The 19,932-nt window shown below is 35.5% G+C and overlaps 1 protein-coding gene across 2 annotated transcripts; it reads right to left on the bottom strand.

The window, feature by feature from the left end:
* Window positions 1–5,128: 5,128 nt before the first annotated feature.
* On the bottom strand, window positions 5,129–17,992 carry LOC104242371 (potassium channel AKT2/3-like). Of its 2 annotated transcripts, XM_070150693.1 has the most exons (12): window positions 17,848–17,991; window positions 17,225–17,744; window positions 16,523–16,741; window positions 8,559–8,717; window positions 7,948–8,005; window positions 7,531–7,848; window positions 7,196–7,435; window positions 6,793–7,110; window positions 6,516–6,704; window positions 6,080–6,155; window positions 5,424–5,987; window positions 5,129–5,352 (listed from the first exon to the last, which is right to left on the bottom strand). In XM_070150693.1, exons 2-12 carry the CDS (start codon window positions 17,545–17,547, stop codon window positions 5,222–5,224), a joined length of 2,595 nt encoding a protein of 864 aa, XP_070006794.1. In that variant the 5' UTR covers window positions 17,548–17,744; window positions 17,848–17,991; the 3' UTR covers window positions 5,129–5,221. The 2 variants fall into 2 exon arrangements, with proteins under 2 accessions (XP_070006794.1, XP_009795716.1); XM_009797414.2 differs by having other exon boundaries at window positions 17,225–17,992.
* Between the last annotated feature and the right edge of the window lie 1,940 nt (window positions 17,993–19,932).

Genomic DNA, 19,932 nt, shown 5'->3' with positions numbered 1-19,932 from the left:
TTGACTATGCTTCACCGTTCTAGGATGGTTAAATGACGATAACTTGGCTCTAATTATGAATTTCATGTTTTGCAGGAGCAAGTTGTGCTTATGAGGACTTAGGACAATGTTTGGAGCTAAATTAAAGCAAGGGAAGCCCCTCGGAGCTGAATACGTGTGAAAGAAGAAAGAAAAGAAGAGAGAAAACGCTGAGTCACTCTAGCGTGGGCCAAGCGTGGCCTTAGTGCGACCGCGCTAGAGCAAGGGACTGGGACAGTACACAAAGAGATATGCGCAACCACTAGTGCGGCCACACTAGTCAATCCAGAGCGTAGGAAATTCAGGGATAAACTTGGAAGTTTGGGGGTAATTCCACTTAAACCTATAAGAGGTCCAACTCGCCCAAAAAGAGAATATAAAGGTTTTTATAGATTTTGTGAAGGCAAGAAGAGGCAAGAGGTAAGGAGGATAATTCGACATCGAGTTATACCTTTCTTCCTTTTGTATTTATCATTCATGACGAATTTTGATGTTGTTAGTATGAATACGATTATGAGTAGCTAATTATTTAGTCTAAGGTTTTGATGGAACCTATTGAGGATGAACTTTTTGTCGTGTTAATATAGTTTGCCCAGTTTAATCTCTATTTGTTTAACTACGTTCTTATTGTAGTTAATTGATAGGATCCTCAATTAGCTATGACTATTTAGTATGTATTACTCGGGAGAGAGTGAATATTTAGGTAATTATTGAACAACACCACTCCCAAAGTATATGAGGAATCAATAATCGAGGGTTTAAAGGTGGGATTAGGGATAACGAAACCTTGGGTGCGATCTAAGTGAGTTATAATAAAATTCCAGCTAGCGTAACTCGAGAGAGTGCGTCTAGTGAATTGTCATAATTACTTGGGAGAGATTTACAGTAGTAAGAGTGCTCATGATCGATAGAGACGATTAGGCAAATCTATGCGAAACATAACAGGAAGGGATTCCATCAATGGGGGAAATCACAACCTTAGATCCTTCTCTTATTTGTTTACAACTCAGTCATATTTAGCTTTTAGTTTACTTAACGTTATTCAGTTATAGTTAGTAAAAACATCATTAATTGTTATTCAAAATATATGGGTAGTTGATTACGAAGAATTCAGTGAGCCTGGCAAAAGTAATTGGTAGGATAATTCCCTATGGGATTCGATTATGGGCTAAATACCCTGATTATATTGGCAGTGACCGCTTGTCCTTTTTATAAGGCATAGTTGTGTGTGATCAGCTATGTAAAACTTACCTTTATATCTATGTGGTACATTTTTATTACACAAAATACCAAAAGAGAGCCTCCATTTTATCCACCCTGCCCCGATACGATGCATGACATCCTTATCAATCTCCCAATTTCTCTATATAACTGACCCAAGGTACTCAAAACTATCTCTCCTATAGATGACTTGTGAATCCATCCTTACATCCACGTTGCTTCCTGATCTGCACCACTGAACTTGCACTCTAAGTATTTTTTCTTGGTCCTGCTACACTTGAAACCTTTCGACTATAAGGTTTGCCTACAAACCTCTACCCTCGCATTAACACCACCTTACGTCTCATCAATCAGTACAATATCATCTACGAATAACATGCACCACGACACCTCCCCCTAAATGTGTCTCGTCAGCGCGTCCATTGCTAGTACAAATAAAAATGGTCTAAGAGCTTACCCCTCATGTAACCCCATCTCAAATGGAAAATGGTCTGATTCGCCTTATGATGTCCTCACTCGGGTTTTAGCTCCATCGTACATATCTTTAATTACCCTAATGTATAAAATATGTACACTTCTCTCTAGGGACTTTATTGTAAGCCTTTTCAAGATCGATGAATACCATATGTAAGTCCCTCTTCCTCTCCCTATATTGCTCCATCAATCCTCTAACAAGGTGAATGGATTTAGTAGATGAACGTCCCAGCATAAATTTGAACTGATTTTCGGAGATAGATACACTCCTCCTCACCCTCCGCTCCATCACCTTATCCCAGACTTTCATAATATGGCTTAGTAGCTTAATACCCCGATAGTTATTGCAGTCCTGTACATCACCCTTGTTTTTGTAAAAAGGGATCATCGTACTGAACCTCCATTTATCGAAAATCTTCTTTGTCCTAAAAATAGCATTAAACAACCCAGTAAAATATTTTAAGCCTGTCTTGCTCGCGCTCTTCCAGAATTTCACTGGTATTTCGTCTAGCCCAGTCGCTCTACCCTTATGCATCTTACGCATAACTCCATCAACCACCTCAACTTTAATACACCTACAATATCAAAAATCTCCACGACCTTCAAAATGTCCCAATTCACCCAGGATAATATTTCTATCCCCCTCTTCATTCAAGGGCTTATGGAAGAAGGTCTGCCATCTCCGTCAAATAAGTGCCCCATTTAACACAACTCTGCCATCCTTGTCTTTAATACACTTCACTTGGTCTAAGTCATGTGCCTTGCTTTCTCTCATCTTAGCTAGTTTGTACAACTTCTTTACCCTTATCCACATATTCCATTGATATTTTTATTTCTTATGACTACCTATCTCCTGTGTCTAGTTCTTTGATTGGCTCTGTAGACTCTATCTCTATAACCTAAGATAGTGAAGGAGGCTTTAGACCATCCTGGATAGTATGACACAATGGTTGAGAGATCTGCACCACTGAACTTGTACTTCAAGTATTCTTTCTTAGTCCTACTCAACTTTAAACATTTTGACTATAGGGTCTGCCTACAAACCTCTAACATCGTGCTAACACCACCTCGCGTCTCATCAGTCAGTACAATGCCATTTGCAAATAACAAGAACCGATACCTCCCCCTGAATGTGGCGTGTCAGCGCGTCTATTTCTAGTGCAAATAAAAATGGGCTAAGAGCTAACCCCTGATGTAACCCCATCTCAATTGGAAAATGGTCTGATTCCCCTCCTGCTATCCTCACCCGGGTCTTAGCTCCATTGTACATATCCTTAGTCACCCTAATGTATGCAATATGTACACTCTAGCCTCCAAACATCTCCATAGCACCTCCATAGGGACTTTATCATAAGCATTTTCAAGATTGATGAACACCATGTGTAAGTTTCTCTTCCTCTTCCTCTTCCTCTTCCTATATTGCTCTATCTTCTAACAAGGTGAATGACTTTCGTAGTTGAATGCCCATCATAAATTTGAACTGGTTCTCGAAAATCAAAATACTCCTCCTCACTCTCTGATCCATCACTCTCTCCCAGACTTCCATAACATGGCTTAGTAGCTTGATACTCCGATAGTTGTTGTAGTTTTGTATATCACCCTTATTTTTATACAAAGGGGTCATCGTACTCCATCTCCATTCACCGGGCATCTTCTTTGTCTTGAAAATGGCGTTACACAACCCAGTAAACCACTCTAAGCCCGCCCTGCCTGTGCTCTTCTAGAATTCCACCGGTATTTCGTCCGGCCCGATCGCTCTACCCCTATGTATCTTACGCATAACCCCCTCAACCTACTCACTTTTAATACTCCTACAATATCCAAAATACGTACGACTCTCAGAATATCTCAATTCACATAGGATAATGTTCCTGTCCCCCTCTTCATTCAAGGGTTTATGGAAGAAGGTCTGCCATCTTCGTCGAATAGGTGCCTCATCCAGCAAACTCTGTCATCCTCTTCATTCACACACTTCACTTAGTCTAGGTCACGTGCCTTCCTTTCTCTCACCTTAGCTAGTTTGTAAAACTTCTCTACCCCTATCCACATATTCCATTGCTATTTTTATTTCTTTTGACTACCTATCTCCTGCATCTAGTTCTTTGATTGACTCTCTAGACTCTATCTGTATAACCGAAAATAGTGAAGGAGTTCTTGGACCATCCTAGATAGTATGACGCAATCCTTAAGAGATACATACTTTAGATGAAAATAACATTTGGGATTTGGTGGATTTATTCAAAGGAAAGAAAGCACTGGGATGCAAGTGAGTCTTCTCAATCAAAGTTAATCTGTAAGGCTCTATGGCAAAACCTAAGGCAAGACTTGTGGCCAAAGGATATTCTCAAATATAGGGTGGATTCTTCAGACACCTCTCCCCAATGGCCAACCTCATTTTTGTCTGCTTGTTCATTTCTTTAGCTGATACTACGCATTGGCCTTTGTATCAATCTATCAACAATGTTTTGCTTGATGGTGATCTTTATGAAGAGGTGTGGAACAACTGTTAGTATTCTGTATTCAAAAATATATTCAATAATAGAATTAAAGTAAAACCAAAAATATAGAAGAAGTAGAAAATTAATATGAGCCCACTGAATTTACAGTGTTTCCTTAAGGAACTTAATCCCCATCTAGTAACCGAGATTTAGGATTATTTCTTTTGAAGATAGAACGGATTACCTTCACTAATGTAGCGGTACTCCAAACCACAGTGACCAACGAACTCAAAGATCGGTAACAAATCGCACTTAATGTTGTTTTCTTTCTATTAAAAATAATGTAAAAGGAAGAAGGAGAGATAAGAATTTTCGGAAGGAAAATCTGTGGGAAATATCATGTATTTATAGCCAAAAAGTTGGGTAATACCGAAGAGTTATAACTCTTCATTTTAAGGATACAATTCAAAGTGGTTGTTTTATAAAACAGCCATTTACGCGAACCACCAAAGGAGAGCGAAAATCAATTTGCCGTTAAAAGAATAGTTGATTTGGATTGAAATAATATTACGTTAATCTTAGTTTGACCAAAGCCGAAGTCGAGCGACGACGGCGGCACGAGACTTGCCTTCATCCCAACTCTTTAAAAGCTAGAAGAAGTGTAATTATATACTCTTTTCCCCCTCCAGTATGGGATAATGTCCATTTGTCAAAGAGAGAAATTTAAATTTTTTTTCTCTATTTTTCATTCACTCTATTTTAAGCTATTATAAGGTTAAGCCCAACCGCAACCATCCGGTTTTGTTGCTGCGGGGAGTATGAGAAAATGTATCATTTGAAGAGTCCTTGTATGACTTGAAGTAGTCCCGGGCTTGGTTTGGCAAGTTTGACTTGATCAGAGTATTTAGCAACCTACTAATTCAATATACCAGAAAGATGGAGGCGGCATATGTCCACTATTTCTGGAGGTGGGTGAGTGGAAGAGGTAAACTTCTTTTCTTGAATTTTATATATGGCTAGTTCTGTGTATAAATTATACAGAGACTTAAAAATAAGTTGAACAGGTAATACTACATTATGGAGTTTATATCTTCAACTATAAAAAGCTTATCATTATCCCTTATGACTTCAATAGAGTCAATTTCTGCTCCTTGTTCATCTGTCACCACGGCATCTTTTGCATCACATCCAATCTTCTGACCTGCAAATTAAAACAAATATAATATTAGGAGTAATGTAAGAATAAATAGAGGAATTCGTTTGAAAAAGTACCTGCAGTGTTCTTGAGTTCTTCAAGTGAATTTGGAAGCCTAATTAATTTTCCAGGTTCACTGCAATGAGTTCTTCTTCTGACCTCAGGATGACCTCTGTATATGCTAACTCTAAAAGAACATTGATCCTTACAACTTTCAGAGGCATACTTCTGCTCTTGTTCACACCACTTACGATCAAAATCATCCGTTGCATCGGATACAATTATCCTATGCCCAACTTCTCGTTTTTGCAGCATTTCGGTTAGGTTCATTGATGAAAGCTTGTACTTCAATATATCATCAATCTCAGCCCCGTTTATTAGAAGAAGCTTTACCATCTCTACGTGATTTTCTTCTATTGCGACACGGATAGGAGTTGATCCATGGCGATCTTTTGAGTCAACAAGTAATCCATGTTTTAGGAGTTCCTTCATAATTGTTAAATCATTTTTCCGAGCTGCTGTACATAAGAGGTCACCAGCAACATAGGGATCGGCAATGGAAGCCCAATGGTACAGGATTTCAAATATGGGATGGTGTTTTGCTGCTATAGCTTCCCATAACGCGGTGTTACCATTTACATCTGCCAGTTATCAGGCAATCAAGTTAGATACCGCTTGTCCTGTCAAAAAATTCACTAAGTTTTACAGTGACCATTAATGGAGGATGTCCTACCTTGCAAGTGTATGTTACATCCATGTCTGAGAAGCACCATTACACATTCTTCGTGCCCTTTCGATGCTGCTATATGCTGACTCATTTCGCAGAGACATAAAATGTTGAAATACTTATTATAGCAACTAGTGCTAAATATAAGGCACAATGGACGAGAAAAATCTATATAGGCAATACCTACTAGTTGGGAATACGTATTAGACTTGGTAGAAAACTTTTAATATTATTATTATTATTATCGCTATTACTTAGATATATATATCATTTTTTTATACTTTATTTTTGTTATGATGATGATATGAGTTGAATTAACAGAAAGTAATGAGGATTCGTATCACCGACCCCTACTTGTTTGGGACTAATGTGTAGTTGTTGTAGCGACTAGTACATTGATGGTAGAAGCAGTATAAGACTAAAGTTGGTTTTTGGGATATACCAGTGGGGTTCTTCCTTTAGAGTCTCCAATATCAGGGTCTAATCTTGCTTTGAGAAGCTCATCAAGAAAAGCAGCATTGCCTGTACTGGCAACAGTAAGCAAATTGATGGACATGTTGGGATCACTATCTTCTTCCCCAACTTCAAGGAACAAGTCTACAAGTCTTAAATCCTTGAGCTTCTTGTGATGCTGCAATTAACACAGTATACGAAAAATATTAAGATTGAGCTCTGAAATGACACATTTGGAACCTCTTTTAACTAGCTAAAGGTAGAACCTGAAGGAAATTCTTCATCATGGTGACATTATCTTCTTGCCTGCTCTTCATTGCTTCAATCAAACAAGTTGTTCTTATCTTCAAGAGTTGCGAAAGTGTCCTGGTTCGATACGTATAGCTCTGAGGCCTACAGCAAAATGCCCCAACTTCTCCCAACATGTCCCCAGATTTTAATGTCCAAACAACCTGCTCATTCTTCATCTCACTATCAATCATTTCCACCTCCCCTGACACTATGATGTAAACCTCATCTGGCGATTCATTCTGCATTATAACATCCTCCCTTGGGGGTATATATTCGGCCTTCATATCTGCAACCTAAGCAGTCACTAAGATTAGACACACAACAGATCAAATAGAGATTTTTGAACGCGTCATTCTAGTAAAAATAATGTTGTCTTACCAAGTGTAAGAGGATTTCCCTGGAGACACCCTTGAAAAGATAGACCTTTTCAACAGTAGGCAGAAATAAATGATGTCGGATACTCTTGCATATCGTCTTGGGAAGTTGTTCAATCAGTTGCTGCTGGTTTAAGCTCTCTGCCTTGAATCTTAAACACATGTAAGCCAGTATTTGCTCCTTCAGTCTTGGGGGCAAGCGATTTCGACAAACAAAGTTTGATGCTGATTGGATGCTATTTCTCTGTATGACAAATCAATTGAATGATGCGTACACTATGCATTTATTTTTGCTTTCCTGCTTATTATACCATAAAAACTAATTGGAAAGGAGCTTACAAATTCCATGGTGCGACGAGTTCCTTCAACGACTAAATTGGTCATGTTACCAATAATATAAGCAGTGAGGCCAAGATTGAAGAGCATGTAGAAAATAATGAAGATCATTTCCACAGTATTGACAGCATGGAGATCACCATAGCCAACTGTGGTCATAGTGGTGATAGACCAATACATTGCAGAAATGTACCTAATCCAAAGGCTTGTCTCTCTGAAATTTGGATTCACAGATCCTAACCAAGTATTTCCTTGATGGGGATTTCTGTCAGCTAACAAGTAGTATAGACATCCAGCACAGTGCACTGAAAACAGTGTTACCTGTTTCATGCCATGGACTCATTCATAAATCCTTCTTTTCTTTTCTTTTTTTGGTAAGGAAAATTATTCTATCAAAATATTGTTTTTCTGCAAACTTACAAACAGAAGCCTTGCACATCTGACCCAAAAATAGCTGAATCTCATGTCCTTTTCAAGTCTGCCAATGAACATATAGAACAAGTGTAATTAATATCAAATTAGGTGATACAACTTTAAGTTCCCATTTAGCCATTGATTTTGGCTACTTTATTTTAATTTTTTTTGAAATATTGTTTGTTCATGGAATATAATCATGTTTCAAAAAAAATAATTGATTTTTTCTTTTAAAGTTCCCAAAAACTGCTCTAAATAATTTGATTTTTTTCTTTAACGCACAAAACTTCAATTTTTCTTCAAATAATATGCATGTCCAATCACAACTTCAACGTTCAAAAATTATTTTTCAATACAACTTCAAAAACTCTTTTTCAAGTTTCAAACAGATCTATGTCCAAACGCTTTATAACAAACACTTTTATACCATTCGGTTAAGTTACTTGCAATAACATGTACTCCATTTTATTATAACAAACATGATATCTTAACCTGAAAAATAAAGTAAACAACCTATTATAATTACATGTTAAGTTGCGGGGATGGTGCAAATATATATATATATATATATATCTTGATCAGAAAGAAAAAGGGAAGTAAATAAAATAAAGTGAAACCTGGTAAAGAATTGCTTAACCTTGCGAAGACGCCAAAATCTGAGCATTCCCAAAACGGAGTAAGAAACACCAATTTGATGTTTGCCAGTGAACAACAAGGAAAGAGCCTCAAATGGAATGGTGGATGCCACATCCATTAGAAACCATGTTGATAGGTATCTGTTTCATAATTAACCATACAAACAAATTATTACTGTACCATTTAATAATAATCAATAACGGGGCAGTTTTCTGGTGCTACAATCTGGTGAGAAATGTTTTCCAGCACTTAATGTACTACAAACAAACGAGTAATTAATAGTAATTGCTTAGATTATGATTTAATTTAAATTACATGAAAAAAGTAAATTAAAGTGCTTTTGCATTTCTTAACCATAGATTATATATATGTAGTATTTTTGGGTGTTGTTGAATGACGAGTTTAGATAAGAATTTAAAAAGTCGATTATATATAAGCTTAAATTGTCCCTAGTTTAGGGGTTGACTCGTAAGCTATTAGCCACTGGGTCAATGCATTGACTCTGTAAGTAAACTATTTGACTAAAGTTGATTAACAATCATTTAAACTAATTTGATTCATCAGTCGACAAAATATGCCTTGCTCCATGCATGTACTTTTTCATATTCATGCTACTATCTTTCCACTTACGTAATTAAAGGCAAAGGATATATTCCAAAATCAATATTTTTTATTTTTGTTTACTTTTATATATTACTCCACATTATAAAAGAAATTACGTTATGAAGTCATCCAAGAGTTTACTACTTATAATTGTCCATATTAGGGATTTGGCTCACCTCCTATATAGAATCTCTCCATTTCAATCAATGCACGTCTAATTCAATCACACTTGTCCTCTTTAGGATCTAAGGGCCAGGGTTTATTTTAAAGTAAACTATGGTTAAACTAAACATTCTCTTGTTGGATTAGGCTTTAATTGGAAAGAGAAGATAGCTATCCTAAATTTTGCTGAGAATTCATTCTGATTGGAAAAATATTTCTTACCATGATTAAAACTAAAAAATCCTATATTTTTTCATTAATCAAATATCCAAATCGTTAACTTTCTTCTCCCCTAATCCCAATTAAGCTCCTTCAAATGAAAATACTCCCTTCGTTTACTTTTATTTGTCCATTATAGACTTTGCACATCCCTTAAGAAATAATAAATAAAGTGCATAATTTACCATGATATCCACATTAATTGATGGATATTATTAAGGGATCTTTACACAAATAGCTGGTCATATTCATTGTTTATTTTTTCTAGCCTTATACATAGATTATACATTCATTATACATAATTATACACATATAATACACAAATTATGCATACATTATATCTCCACCGGCTATTTTTAGTTTAAGCAATTGGGTAGGCGGTTGTTTGAGTTAATTCTTCTATTATTAATTGATTTGAGAAAATGATTTGAAATGAGTAATTAATAATGTGCGTATAATAGGAAAAGAAATAGTCTTTTCTTGATATGCTAAAAGTAACAAGTAAAAGTAAAAATCTATTTTTAGAATATTGGACAAGTAAAAATAAACAGAGGGAGTATTATTTTCATCAACATCATAACAACTTTCTTTTAAGAAGGGACATCTTTTTTTGGTTCTTGCACCTTTCTTGTTTCTTAGAAACAAAATAAGTGAACTATATTGTGTTTCTTGTAGTTGACAATTGCATTATTAAAAGCAGATGGCTGCTTTTGAAGAAGAAAAAAACTCCACATTAGAAATGAGAAATAAAAGACTTAAATAGAAAAAATGCTTCAATGATTGCATAAAGGAACTAACTATTTCATACCAAAATCTCGACTAACTAATATTGTCAGCCCAATCGGCAAAATTTTTGGATTACTATCTCTTTACAATTTAAGTCTAACCTAGCAAAAGAATGTTTAGTTTAACCAAGATTTACTCTAAATAAATCTTAGCTCTTAAATATGAAAGAGGACAAGTGTCATTAAATTAAATGTGCATTGATGGAAATGGAGAGATTCCGTACAGGAGGTGAGCCAACTAGAATTAATATCCTAAAAATAATTAAGAAACATAACATGTTACAACAAATTAAGTTCTGTTATGAATAGAATTTTATTTAGAGTGAATGTCTATCTTGTAGAGAGTTTTACTTTGTGACTAAGTCATTTTTCCCCTATAAATAGAGGGATCTTACCCCATTGTAAATCATCCCAAAATTCAATAAGAATTTCCTCTCTCTCTCTTTCTCTGCAATATTGTTCTTCTACTTTTATGGTTCATCACACGTTATCAGCACGAGACTTTACCGTCTCAAGAAGCTCTTTGAGAAGATTAAGGTATAACTTTTCTCCTCTTTTTAATTATGACTGACATTATGAAAAGAAAGTTCGTTGCCCTTGAAATTTCGGGCAAGAACTATATGACATGGGTGTTGGATGCTGAAATCCATTTAGATGCAATGGGTCTTGGAGACGCCATTAAAGACAAAACTAAAGCATCCACCCAAGACTGTGCTAAGGCCTTGATTTTCTTGCGCCATCACCTTGATGAAGGGTTGAAAATAGAATATCTCACAGTCAAAGATCCACTTGTTTTGTGGAATGGCATAAAGGAAAGATATGACAACTTAAAGTTGGTCACTCTTCCACAAGCACGATATGATTGGGCTCATCTGAGGCTCTAAGACTTTAAGTGTGTTTCTGAATATAATTCTGCGATGTTCAGAATTACTTCTAAATTGAAACTCTGTGGAGATACTATAACTGATTATGATATGCTTGAAAAAACGTTTACAACGTTTCATGCCTCCAATATGGTCCTGCAACAGCAGTACAAAGAGAAAGGTTTCAAGAAGTGCTCTGAGCTGATTTCTCCTCCTTGTGGCTGAGCGAAATAATGACTTGCTCATGAGAAATCACGAAAATCGACCCACTGGGTCTACACCATTGCCTGAAGTGGATGGGGTGTATTCCCATTATACTAAGCGTGGAAAAGGCTGTGGCCCTATTCGTGGTCGTGGTCATGGTCGTGGCCGTGACCGTGAACAAGGAAGATATTTTCCTGGTGTTAATCACCCCCCAAAGAAAAATAACCACCAAAAGTGGAAAGGGAAAGATGAGAAGCCAAAGGCAAATGGTTCAGAAACTGAATGTTATCGTTGCGGTGGAAAAGGACATTGGGCAAATATTTGTCGTGTGCCAAGACATTTGGTTGAGCTTTATCAAGCATCTCTAAAGAATAAAGGCCCTGAAGCCAATTTTGTCTCTGACAATGATTTTGACATCGCCAACTTGGATTTGGCAGACTTCTTTGAGCACCCTAATGGGAAAATAGACCACTTGATTGGTGATGGTTCCGTGGTTAAAAATGATTGAGTAGTTTAAATTTTATTTTTGCCTATTCGTAGTAGTTAGTGAATAAACATCATGTAATTATAGTTCTTTACATGAGTAGTAGTCATTAGTTTTATTTATTTTATGAAATTATGTTAGCTCGTTTCGATTAAATATAGTTCTAGTATTCGTTTTAAACAATGTTTCAGTTTATTTAGTCTTCTGTTTTCGTTTTAAACAACACGTGCTCATTAAAATAACGTTGGAACACTTTGGAATATATATATATATGCATGAATGCACAACATATGTATTCTGTTGAAAGAAAAAAAACCAATCTTAGAACAAATAGCAAAATAATCTAACTATATATGGACAGTTGTTTCAGCCCCCTTAAATGTCTGCTGTTATTTTTCCTTTTTGGTTCTGATGAATGCATTTGTTATGCATGTATTAGATACTAATTAACACAGATGTAAAATGCAATCTCAAAAGGTGTATGACAATTATTAATTTCGTTTGCATTATTTAGCAAAACTGTTTCATGCTTTGTACTACAAAAATAAAGTTGTATTGAATTGATGTTGTCACAAATATAATATTAGATTTTTTGTGTTATATAATATCATTTTGTATGCTGTATCTTCATATGCACAGTTTTACACAGTTTAATATAGTTGAAGACATGATGAATGATAGAACTTAGAACATAGAATAGTTATGTGTTTGCTGGAGCAACAAACTTTAACAAATGTATTTTTATACTGCATCACGTGTGACACATAAAACATTGTTAACTCTAATAGACATAATGCATGTTTTTAGATGATTATAGTAAGTAAGTGACTGAATAGTAACATAAGATATGCATTGCTCGAAATTGCATTATAAGTCATTATTGAGTTAACTTTATTTATTTTCCTTTCTTTTTCTCTGAAAATACTAATATTTATTCGTCTATTTCTTTTGTATGCCAAACTATTGGAAGCAAATATGGATATTCCACAAAGCAAACTTGGATTAAAGTTCAATTGTAAAAATATTTGTTTAGTTGATTCATGTACGACACATACAATATTCAAAGAGAAGAAATATTTCTCTCATTTAAGTATGTGTAAGACAGATGTTACTACAATTTTTGGTAGTAGTAAATTAATTGAAGGCTCTGGAAGAGCTACTATAACTCTGCCTAAAGGAACAATACTTATTATAGAGAATGCAATGTTCTCCTCCAAGTCCAAGAGGAACTTGTTGAGTTTTAAAGACATCCGTCGAAATGGATATCATATTGAGACAATAGATGAGAATAATCTTGAATATCTCATCATTACCAAGAATGTCTCTGGCCAAAAGAGGGTTATTGAGAAGTTCCCGTCTTTATCTTGTGGCCTGTATTGGACAAGAATTAGTGCAATTGAGGCACATTCTACCGTAAACCAAAAGATTAATGATTCCAATACTTTTGTACTTTGGCATGATCGATTGGGACATCCTGGATCAATTATGATGAGACGAATTATAGAAAACTCAAATGGGCATCCATTAAAGAATTTAAAGATTCTTTTAAATAATGAATTTTCCTGCACTTCTTGTTATCAAAACAAGTTAATTATTTGACCATCACCAACAAAGGTTGGAATTGAGTCCCCTGCGTTTTTGGAACGTATACAAGGGGACATTTGTGGACCTATTCACCCACCTAGTGGGTCGTTTAGATATTTTATGGTCTTAATAGACGCATCTTCTTCATGGTCTCAAGTGTGCCTATTGTCATCTCGCAACCTCGCGTTTGCAAAATTAATGGCACAAATAATTCGATTACGGGCACAATTTTTCGATAATCCAATTAAGTCTATTAGACTTGATAATGCTGCTGAGTTTTCATCCCAAGTATTTAATGATTATTGCTTATCAACTGGAATAAAAGTGAAACATCTTGTAGCTCATGTTCACACTCAAAATGGTCTTGCAGAGTCTTTAATTAAACGTCTGCAATTGATAGCAAGACCATTACTCATGAAAACGAGGTTGCCCACTTCTGTTTGGGGTCACGCCATTTTGCATGCAGCAATGCTAGTTCGTCTCAGACCGACAAATTATCATAAATATTCCCCGTTGCAATTAGTTTTGGGTCATGAACCTAATATATCCCATTTAAGAATTTTTGGATGTGCAGTATATGTGCCTGTAGCACCGCCATATCGCACCAAAATGGGCCCGTAAAGAAGGTTAGGAATATATGTTGGGTTTGAATCGCCCTCCATTATTCGCTACCTCGAAACATTGACGGGGAATTTGTTTACTGCACGATTTGCAGACTGTCGATTTGATGAGACACTTTTCCTAAAATTAGGGGAGAAGTTGGTGAAACCAAACGGGAAATTTTGTGAAAAAATCCATCATTATCTCATCTTGATCCACGTGCCTCTATTTGTGAAAAAGAGGTGCAAAAGATTATCCATTTGCAGAGAATAGCAAATCAAATGCCAGACGCATTTACAGATTTGAAAAGGATAACAAAATCACATATCCCTGTAGAGAATGTTCCAATCCGTATTGATGTCCCTATTGGACAATCTTCTAGTGTCATAGCTAATGAGTCAAAAGCACGCATAAAACGTGGCAGATCATTAGGTTCCAAAGATCGAAATCCTAGAAAAAAGAAAACAAATGATCAAAATGACACTACGAAAGAATCTCATGAAGAAATCCACGATTTAATAAATTCTGAGATTCATGAGGAATCCACTGAGCTCGAGACTCAAGAAAATAAGGAACTATCAATAAACCCAATCGATATTGAGACAAATTTGAATCGAGTGGATATACTGGTGGATTATGTCTTTGCATATAATGTTGCATCTAGCATTATGCAAGAAAGTGAGGATCTTGAACCTCAATCTGTTGGAGAATGTCAACAAAGACTTGATTGGCCAAAATGGCAAGAAGCAATCCAACCAGAGTTAAATTCACTTGCAAAACGTGAAGTTTTTGGGCCTGTAGTCCAAACACCTAATGGTGTTTAGCCTGTTGGCTATAAATAGATTTTCCTTGCAAGGTTTTTTACGAGGCAACCAAAAGACGTATTATTAAACATGTGTACTCGTTTTCCTTTACTAGATTTTTTCCCATTGAGTTTTATTTTAGTTAAGGTTTTAATGAGGCACATTACTTATCGAGTAGACATTCAAGGGGGAGTGTTATGAATAGAATTTTATTTAGAGTGAATGTCTATCTTGTAGAGAATTTTACTTTATGGCTAAGTCATTTTTTCCCTATAATTAAAGGGATCTTACCCTATTATAAATCATCCCAAAATTCAATAAGAATTTCCTCTCTCTTTCTCTGCAATATTATTTTTCTACTTTTATTGTTCATCACAAGTTCTCTTTTTTTCCCCTTAATTTGCCGTAGTGGCGGTGTGGGTTAGGGTCGTATTATTCCCACTCAATAATTGAGGGAATAATTGATATATACTGTTCGAATATCCAAATCTTGGAAAAGAAATTAGGAGGCTATTTTTATTAACTCCCACAAAAGTTGGTTCTTTCACTTCTTTGCACCCGATCCCTTGGTGGGTGGAAGAACGATTCTTTGAATAGGATCAAATTTATTCGTTGACGATAAGAAGATAATTACTACATTACTTCTTCAAATTCGAATTGTCACGTTACTTCACACTTTTATCAAATAGATTCTAACATTTCTGTTTGAATATCATGTGATAATTTGTTGAATAGGATTTATTCGATTGTACGTAATAGCTTTTGATATATTTATGATTGGTCATTTTGCTTCCACCTAATTGGAAGATGCTTTGGACCCATAATAACTTCTTTAGGGATTGATTCAAAAATAGCTAGATTTACAAGTGCTCGTTAAAAAATAGTCACAGTTTCAAAAGTAATCGAAATTTAGCCGCTCTTTATGTAAAGGTAAATCTGAACGAAAACATTGTTCAAAATCCGGAAAATACTCCAGCATAATATACTGGAATTTCGAACTCCAGTATATTATACTGGAGTTGTAGCATAAGTATTCTGGAACTCCAGCATAACATGCTGGAAGTTGATACACAGGTGCTCCAATCTCCAGTATATTATGCTGGAACTTTCCGTGTGTTGGAGTTCCAGCATAATATGCTCGAAGTTCATACAAAGGTGCACCGATCTCCAGTATATTATGTCGGAACTTTTCTAGTTGCAGCAAAATAGTGGCTATTTTTCAATGACTTTGCAAACGCTGGCTATTTTTGAATGACCAGTCCGAAAACTGGCTAGCCCGTGCTATATTTACCTTCTTTCACTGTTTTTTTAATTTTTTTTAAAAAACTTCTTCCACTTCTAATTAGCGATTTTCGGCTCAATGGCATGGCAGGAGTTTTTTCCCCCCTTTTTAAAAAAATAAAAATAAATTAAGATTGCTAATACAAATTAGCATGTACTAGCTACACGGCGTTTTTGGATTATATTTCGGTTACCCTTTTGGTGGCCCAAAAAAGAGAAGGAAATAATAATTATTTCCACCACCTTAGGACTGCAAAACACAACATATTTCCCATATAATCAACGCCAGTTCAAGAATTTGTAAGTAAATATGATAATAAACTTTAATAAAATTAAAAATGAAAAAGAAAAGAAAACCTGATGGCAATTTTTCTTGGATCGCGAACTAGAAGTTGAGTGGTTGGATCGATATAGGCGACAAAGAATGTCAAGATGATATCAGCCGCAAAAAAGAGATTGACAATATTATCTGCTATGTATAATATCTTGTTTGTATTGGACTTCATGAACGCTATCTCAAATGGACATACCCATGCACAATAGGCCACCAGTAGCACCATTACTGTCTCCCACCACCTGCATAAATTAAAATCCATCCAGGTTTCAAAACGTAATAAAAATATTTGGACGATCAATATAATATCTTCCTGATCATATAAACTTATATTTTTTGCAGTATCATGAATAAAACCTAAACTTATCTATCAAACAAATTATTTCCAAGTATATATGGTCATGATGACGACCTATGTATGGAAGACGTTTTCACTGAAAATTACTTGTTTCTGAATGTTAATCAGGATAATCTTATATGACGAATATCACCTAATTAAGCTCCTTAGTCTGAGAATAAAGACTTCTACTTCTAGTAACAAACTAATGTTAATCTAATAATAGAAAGAAGTGGTACCAAAACATTGATACAAATTTAGTAGCCGTTTAATTTTCCCTTTTTGTTTAATTTTGCAGTTATTTTGCCAAAACTGTTCACCAAAAAAGACAAAGGGAAAGACGAAAATACCAAGAAATAGACACTTTTGTTTTCACCAATATAATTACCTGTATCTTGAAGTCATAGGAGAAATAGTGTTGCCTTTCTGCAGAGTCTGATTCTGGTTATAACCAGAGGAACCTAAAGGAGGGAGAATGAGTTTTGACAGGTTGTAAAAACTGAGATTTCCTAAGCCTGATTTTCCCCTCATGTGATCATAACTGAGATTTTCTAAGCCTGATTTATCCCTCATGTGATCATAGCTATGTTCTTCATTACTGCCTGCATGTGGAAGTACTTTTGATTGGTCATACTTGCCGTCTTCAGGAGTCATGTTTGTTGAACCATTATAGAAACCATAAGATGAATACTTCAGTTCCATATTCATCATATTAACAAAAGTATTTGTTTCTTGTTCTGATCCTTAGATGAATTATATATTGTGAGGCAATAATTGACAAGGATAGGGAGTTGAGGGTGTTGTCAAAGAAAAAACAGCTACTATGTTGGAGGCATAAAAGGTATGGGGGAAGAAGGGATTTATGGCAGATCATAAGTTGTGGTTAGCTACTGCTGTTGTTGGTGGTCCTGCGAAACCAGGAATTTCGATAAAGGTATTCAAACTTGAAAGAAGTGAAAAAAATTCCTCGACAAAGGTGTTCAATATAAGTTATAAAGCCCATTCTTTTACCTGTATATGTAACGTAATTTTTCGACGAAGAATAAGCCCATTCCTTTAAGAGATTATAGCTTCGCCCCTGGTCCTTATATGAGAATAGTGACCTTTTAAAGGAAGTGTATGAAATTAATTGCCTTAGTGCCCTTACTGATTGATTTTTATTCTGAAGAGTGCTCTCCAATATAATTGCAGATAGATCATGTCGTATATATTGGTCTGGCAATTGGCCCATTTTGAACATTTGTCCAGTAGGGCCCTCTTCCTTGCCAGCTAATTACCCCATCTAAAAGTGGGGTGCGGGGAGTTGGGGGCTTGAGTATGACACAGAGACAACAAGTAGAATGTTAGGCATTTCATGTTGACATGTAAGAGGCTTTTTTTTTTCTTTCCAAATTAAACTATCTAGCAACAGTAACTTATTGGTTCGTTTGCGTTTGTAAATTCATCAAGGGGGTGATCTACATAAAGATTCCTCATTTTCAGGACTCAAAACTTGTAAGACCTTTGACTAGATCCCAACTATGTATCACATGACACTCTTTGATGGTGCATTGACTTTATCTCTATAGATATTGATAATATACTAGATTTGCATGTAGTTCGGTGTGTTTTACCCTTACTTTAGTATATTTAGTGATTTAAAGGTGGAAAAATATCCAATTGAGCTTGCTGGTGTAATCTTATTGTGTAGTAATTCATTGGTAGAAAACGAGATGATTTAGATTGAGTTGGAGCTGAAAAATGGAAGATTTGCACGTCTAGGAAGCAAGTCCTTTGCAATTGGAACTTAGACGAATTTTTGCTTGAGTTTCTGAAAGTTTACGGTGAAGTTACAGGCCATATTGGCAGCTTCATAGTGCGAGAAAAACTGGAACTAGAAAAATTGCTCACCCAATTCGTGCGCGGCAGCTCCATGGCACGCACCACTAAAGGGCGGGCCTTTTTCGATCGAAAAATGACAGAAAATGGTGGGTCAAAAAATTTCTGGTTTGGTCAGTCTATCTTTTTTAGCGGCCACAAAGGCTTAACTTCTGGCGATTTCACTTACGAGGTATTTTTGTCCAGTTGAATTTTATGGCCACTTTAACCTATCCGTAGCAGCCATACTCGATCTCTGAAGGCAAGTAACACCATTGTTGAAGCAGATTTGAGCTCGAAAGATCCTCAAGTCTATTTTACTGGACGGATCAAAGAGTTTTTCTCTACTTTTCTACCTTTATTGCTATGGATATATATTGATGCTAGTTTATTTGATTTTGAGTATAATTATCAGTAGCTTGTATACGCCTTTGTCTCTTTATTTGATAATTTAGTGCTTTAATATTTGCTAGTTAAGTAGTTTAAAATAAAAACCTTAATTTTTATAACCTTGAAATTGATTGACCCTATTTTCTTAGTGATATTGAATAGTTATAGCTAAGCTATGATTCTTTATAAGATTCAATTCTGCACTATTTATATAGATATATTTGCGGTAACAGCTTATCCATACTAGAGTTGGGCCTGATCAACTGTGGAAGAGGTCTTGTAAACTAACTAGTTTAAGTTTTGGTAGGCAAGGTGGTGTGCCGGCTCAATGGTGGATCTAGCTCTTAGACAACAGGTTCATTTAAATTCAGTATTTTCTGTACTAAGCATAACATATGTTTGAAAACTCAATAAAATTTTAACAAATATTAGACTGATATGTACCCATAGTTTTAAAATATAATACATTTAGTACTTTGTACGAATTTTAAGGTCTGACCCATCTAGTTACCTTAGATGTATGTTAAAATTGGACGGGCTAGCCAATTTTCGGACTGGTCATTCAAAAATAGCCAGTATTTGTCAAGTCATTGAAAAATAGCAATTATTTTGCCGCAACAGAGACCGGTCCAGCATAATAAACTAGAGTTCGGTGCACCTGTGTATGAACTACCAGCATATTATGCTGGACCGGTATATTATACTAGAACTTCAGTATATTATGCTGGAGTATTTTTCCGGATTTTGAACAGTGTTTTCGTTCAGATTTATCTTTACATGAAAAGTGACTAAATTTCGATTACTTTTGAAACTGTGGTTATTTTTGAATGACCACCTATAAATTTGGCT

The sequence above is a fragment of the Nicotiana sylvestris genome, chromosome 7 (genome assembly GCF_000393655.2).
Source record: "Nicotiana sylvestris chromosome 7, ASM39365v2, whole genome shotgun sequence".
NCBI classification, from domain to species: Eukaryota; Viridiplantae; Streptophyta; class Magnoliopsida; order Solanales; family Solanaceae; genus Nicotiana; species Nicotiana sylvestris.
This window is presented reverse-complemented; position numbering and strand designations above follow the sequence as displayed.

What these genes read in the sequence shown, in the direction of transcription:
- LOC104242371 (XM_009797414.2), bottom strand. Translation starts at nt 17,547, where the DNA reads ATGATGAATATGGAACTGAAGTATTCATCTTATGGTTTCTATAATGGT. An exon ending in GTTAAGCAATTCTTTACCAG is followed by an intron (nt 8,006 to 8,558) that starts GTTTCACTTTAT and finishes GTTCATTGGCAG; the next exon opens with ACTTGAAAAGGACATGAGAT. An exon ending in ATGTAACATACACTTGCAAG is followed by an intron (nt 5,988 to 6,079) that starts GTAGGACATCCT and finishes GATAACTGGCAG; the next exon opens with ATGTAAATGGTAACACCGCG.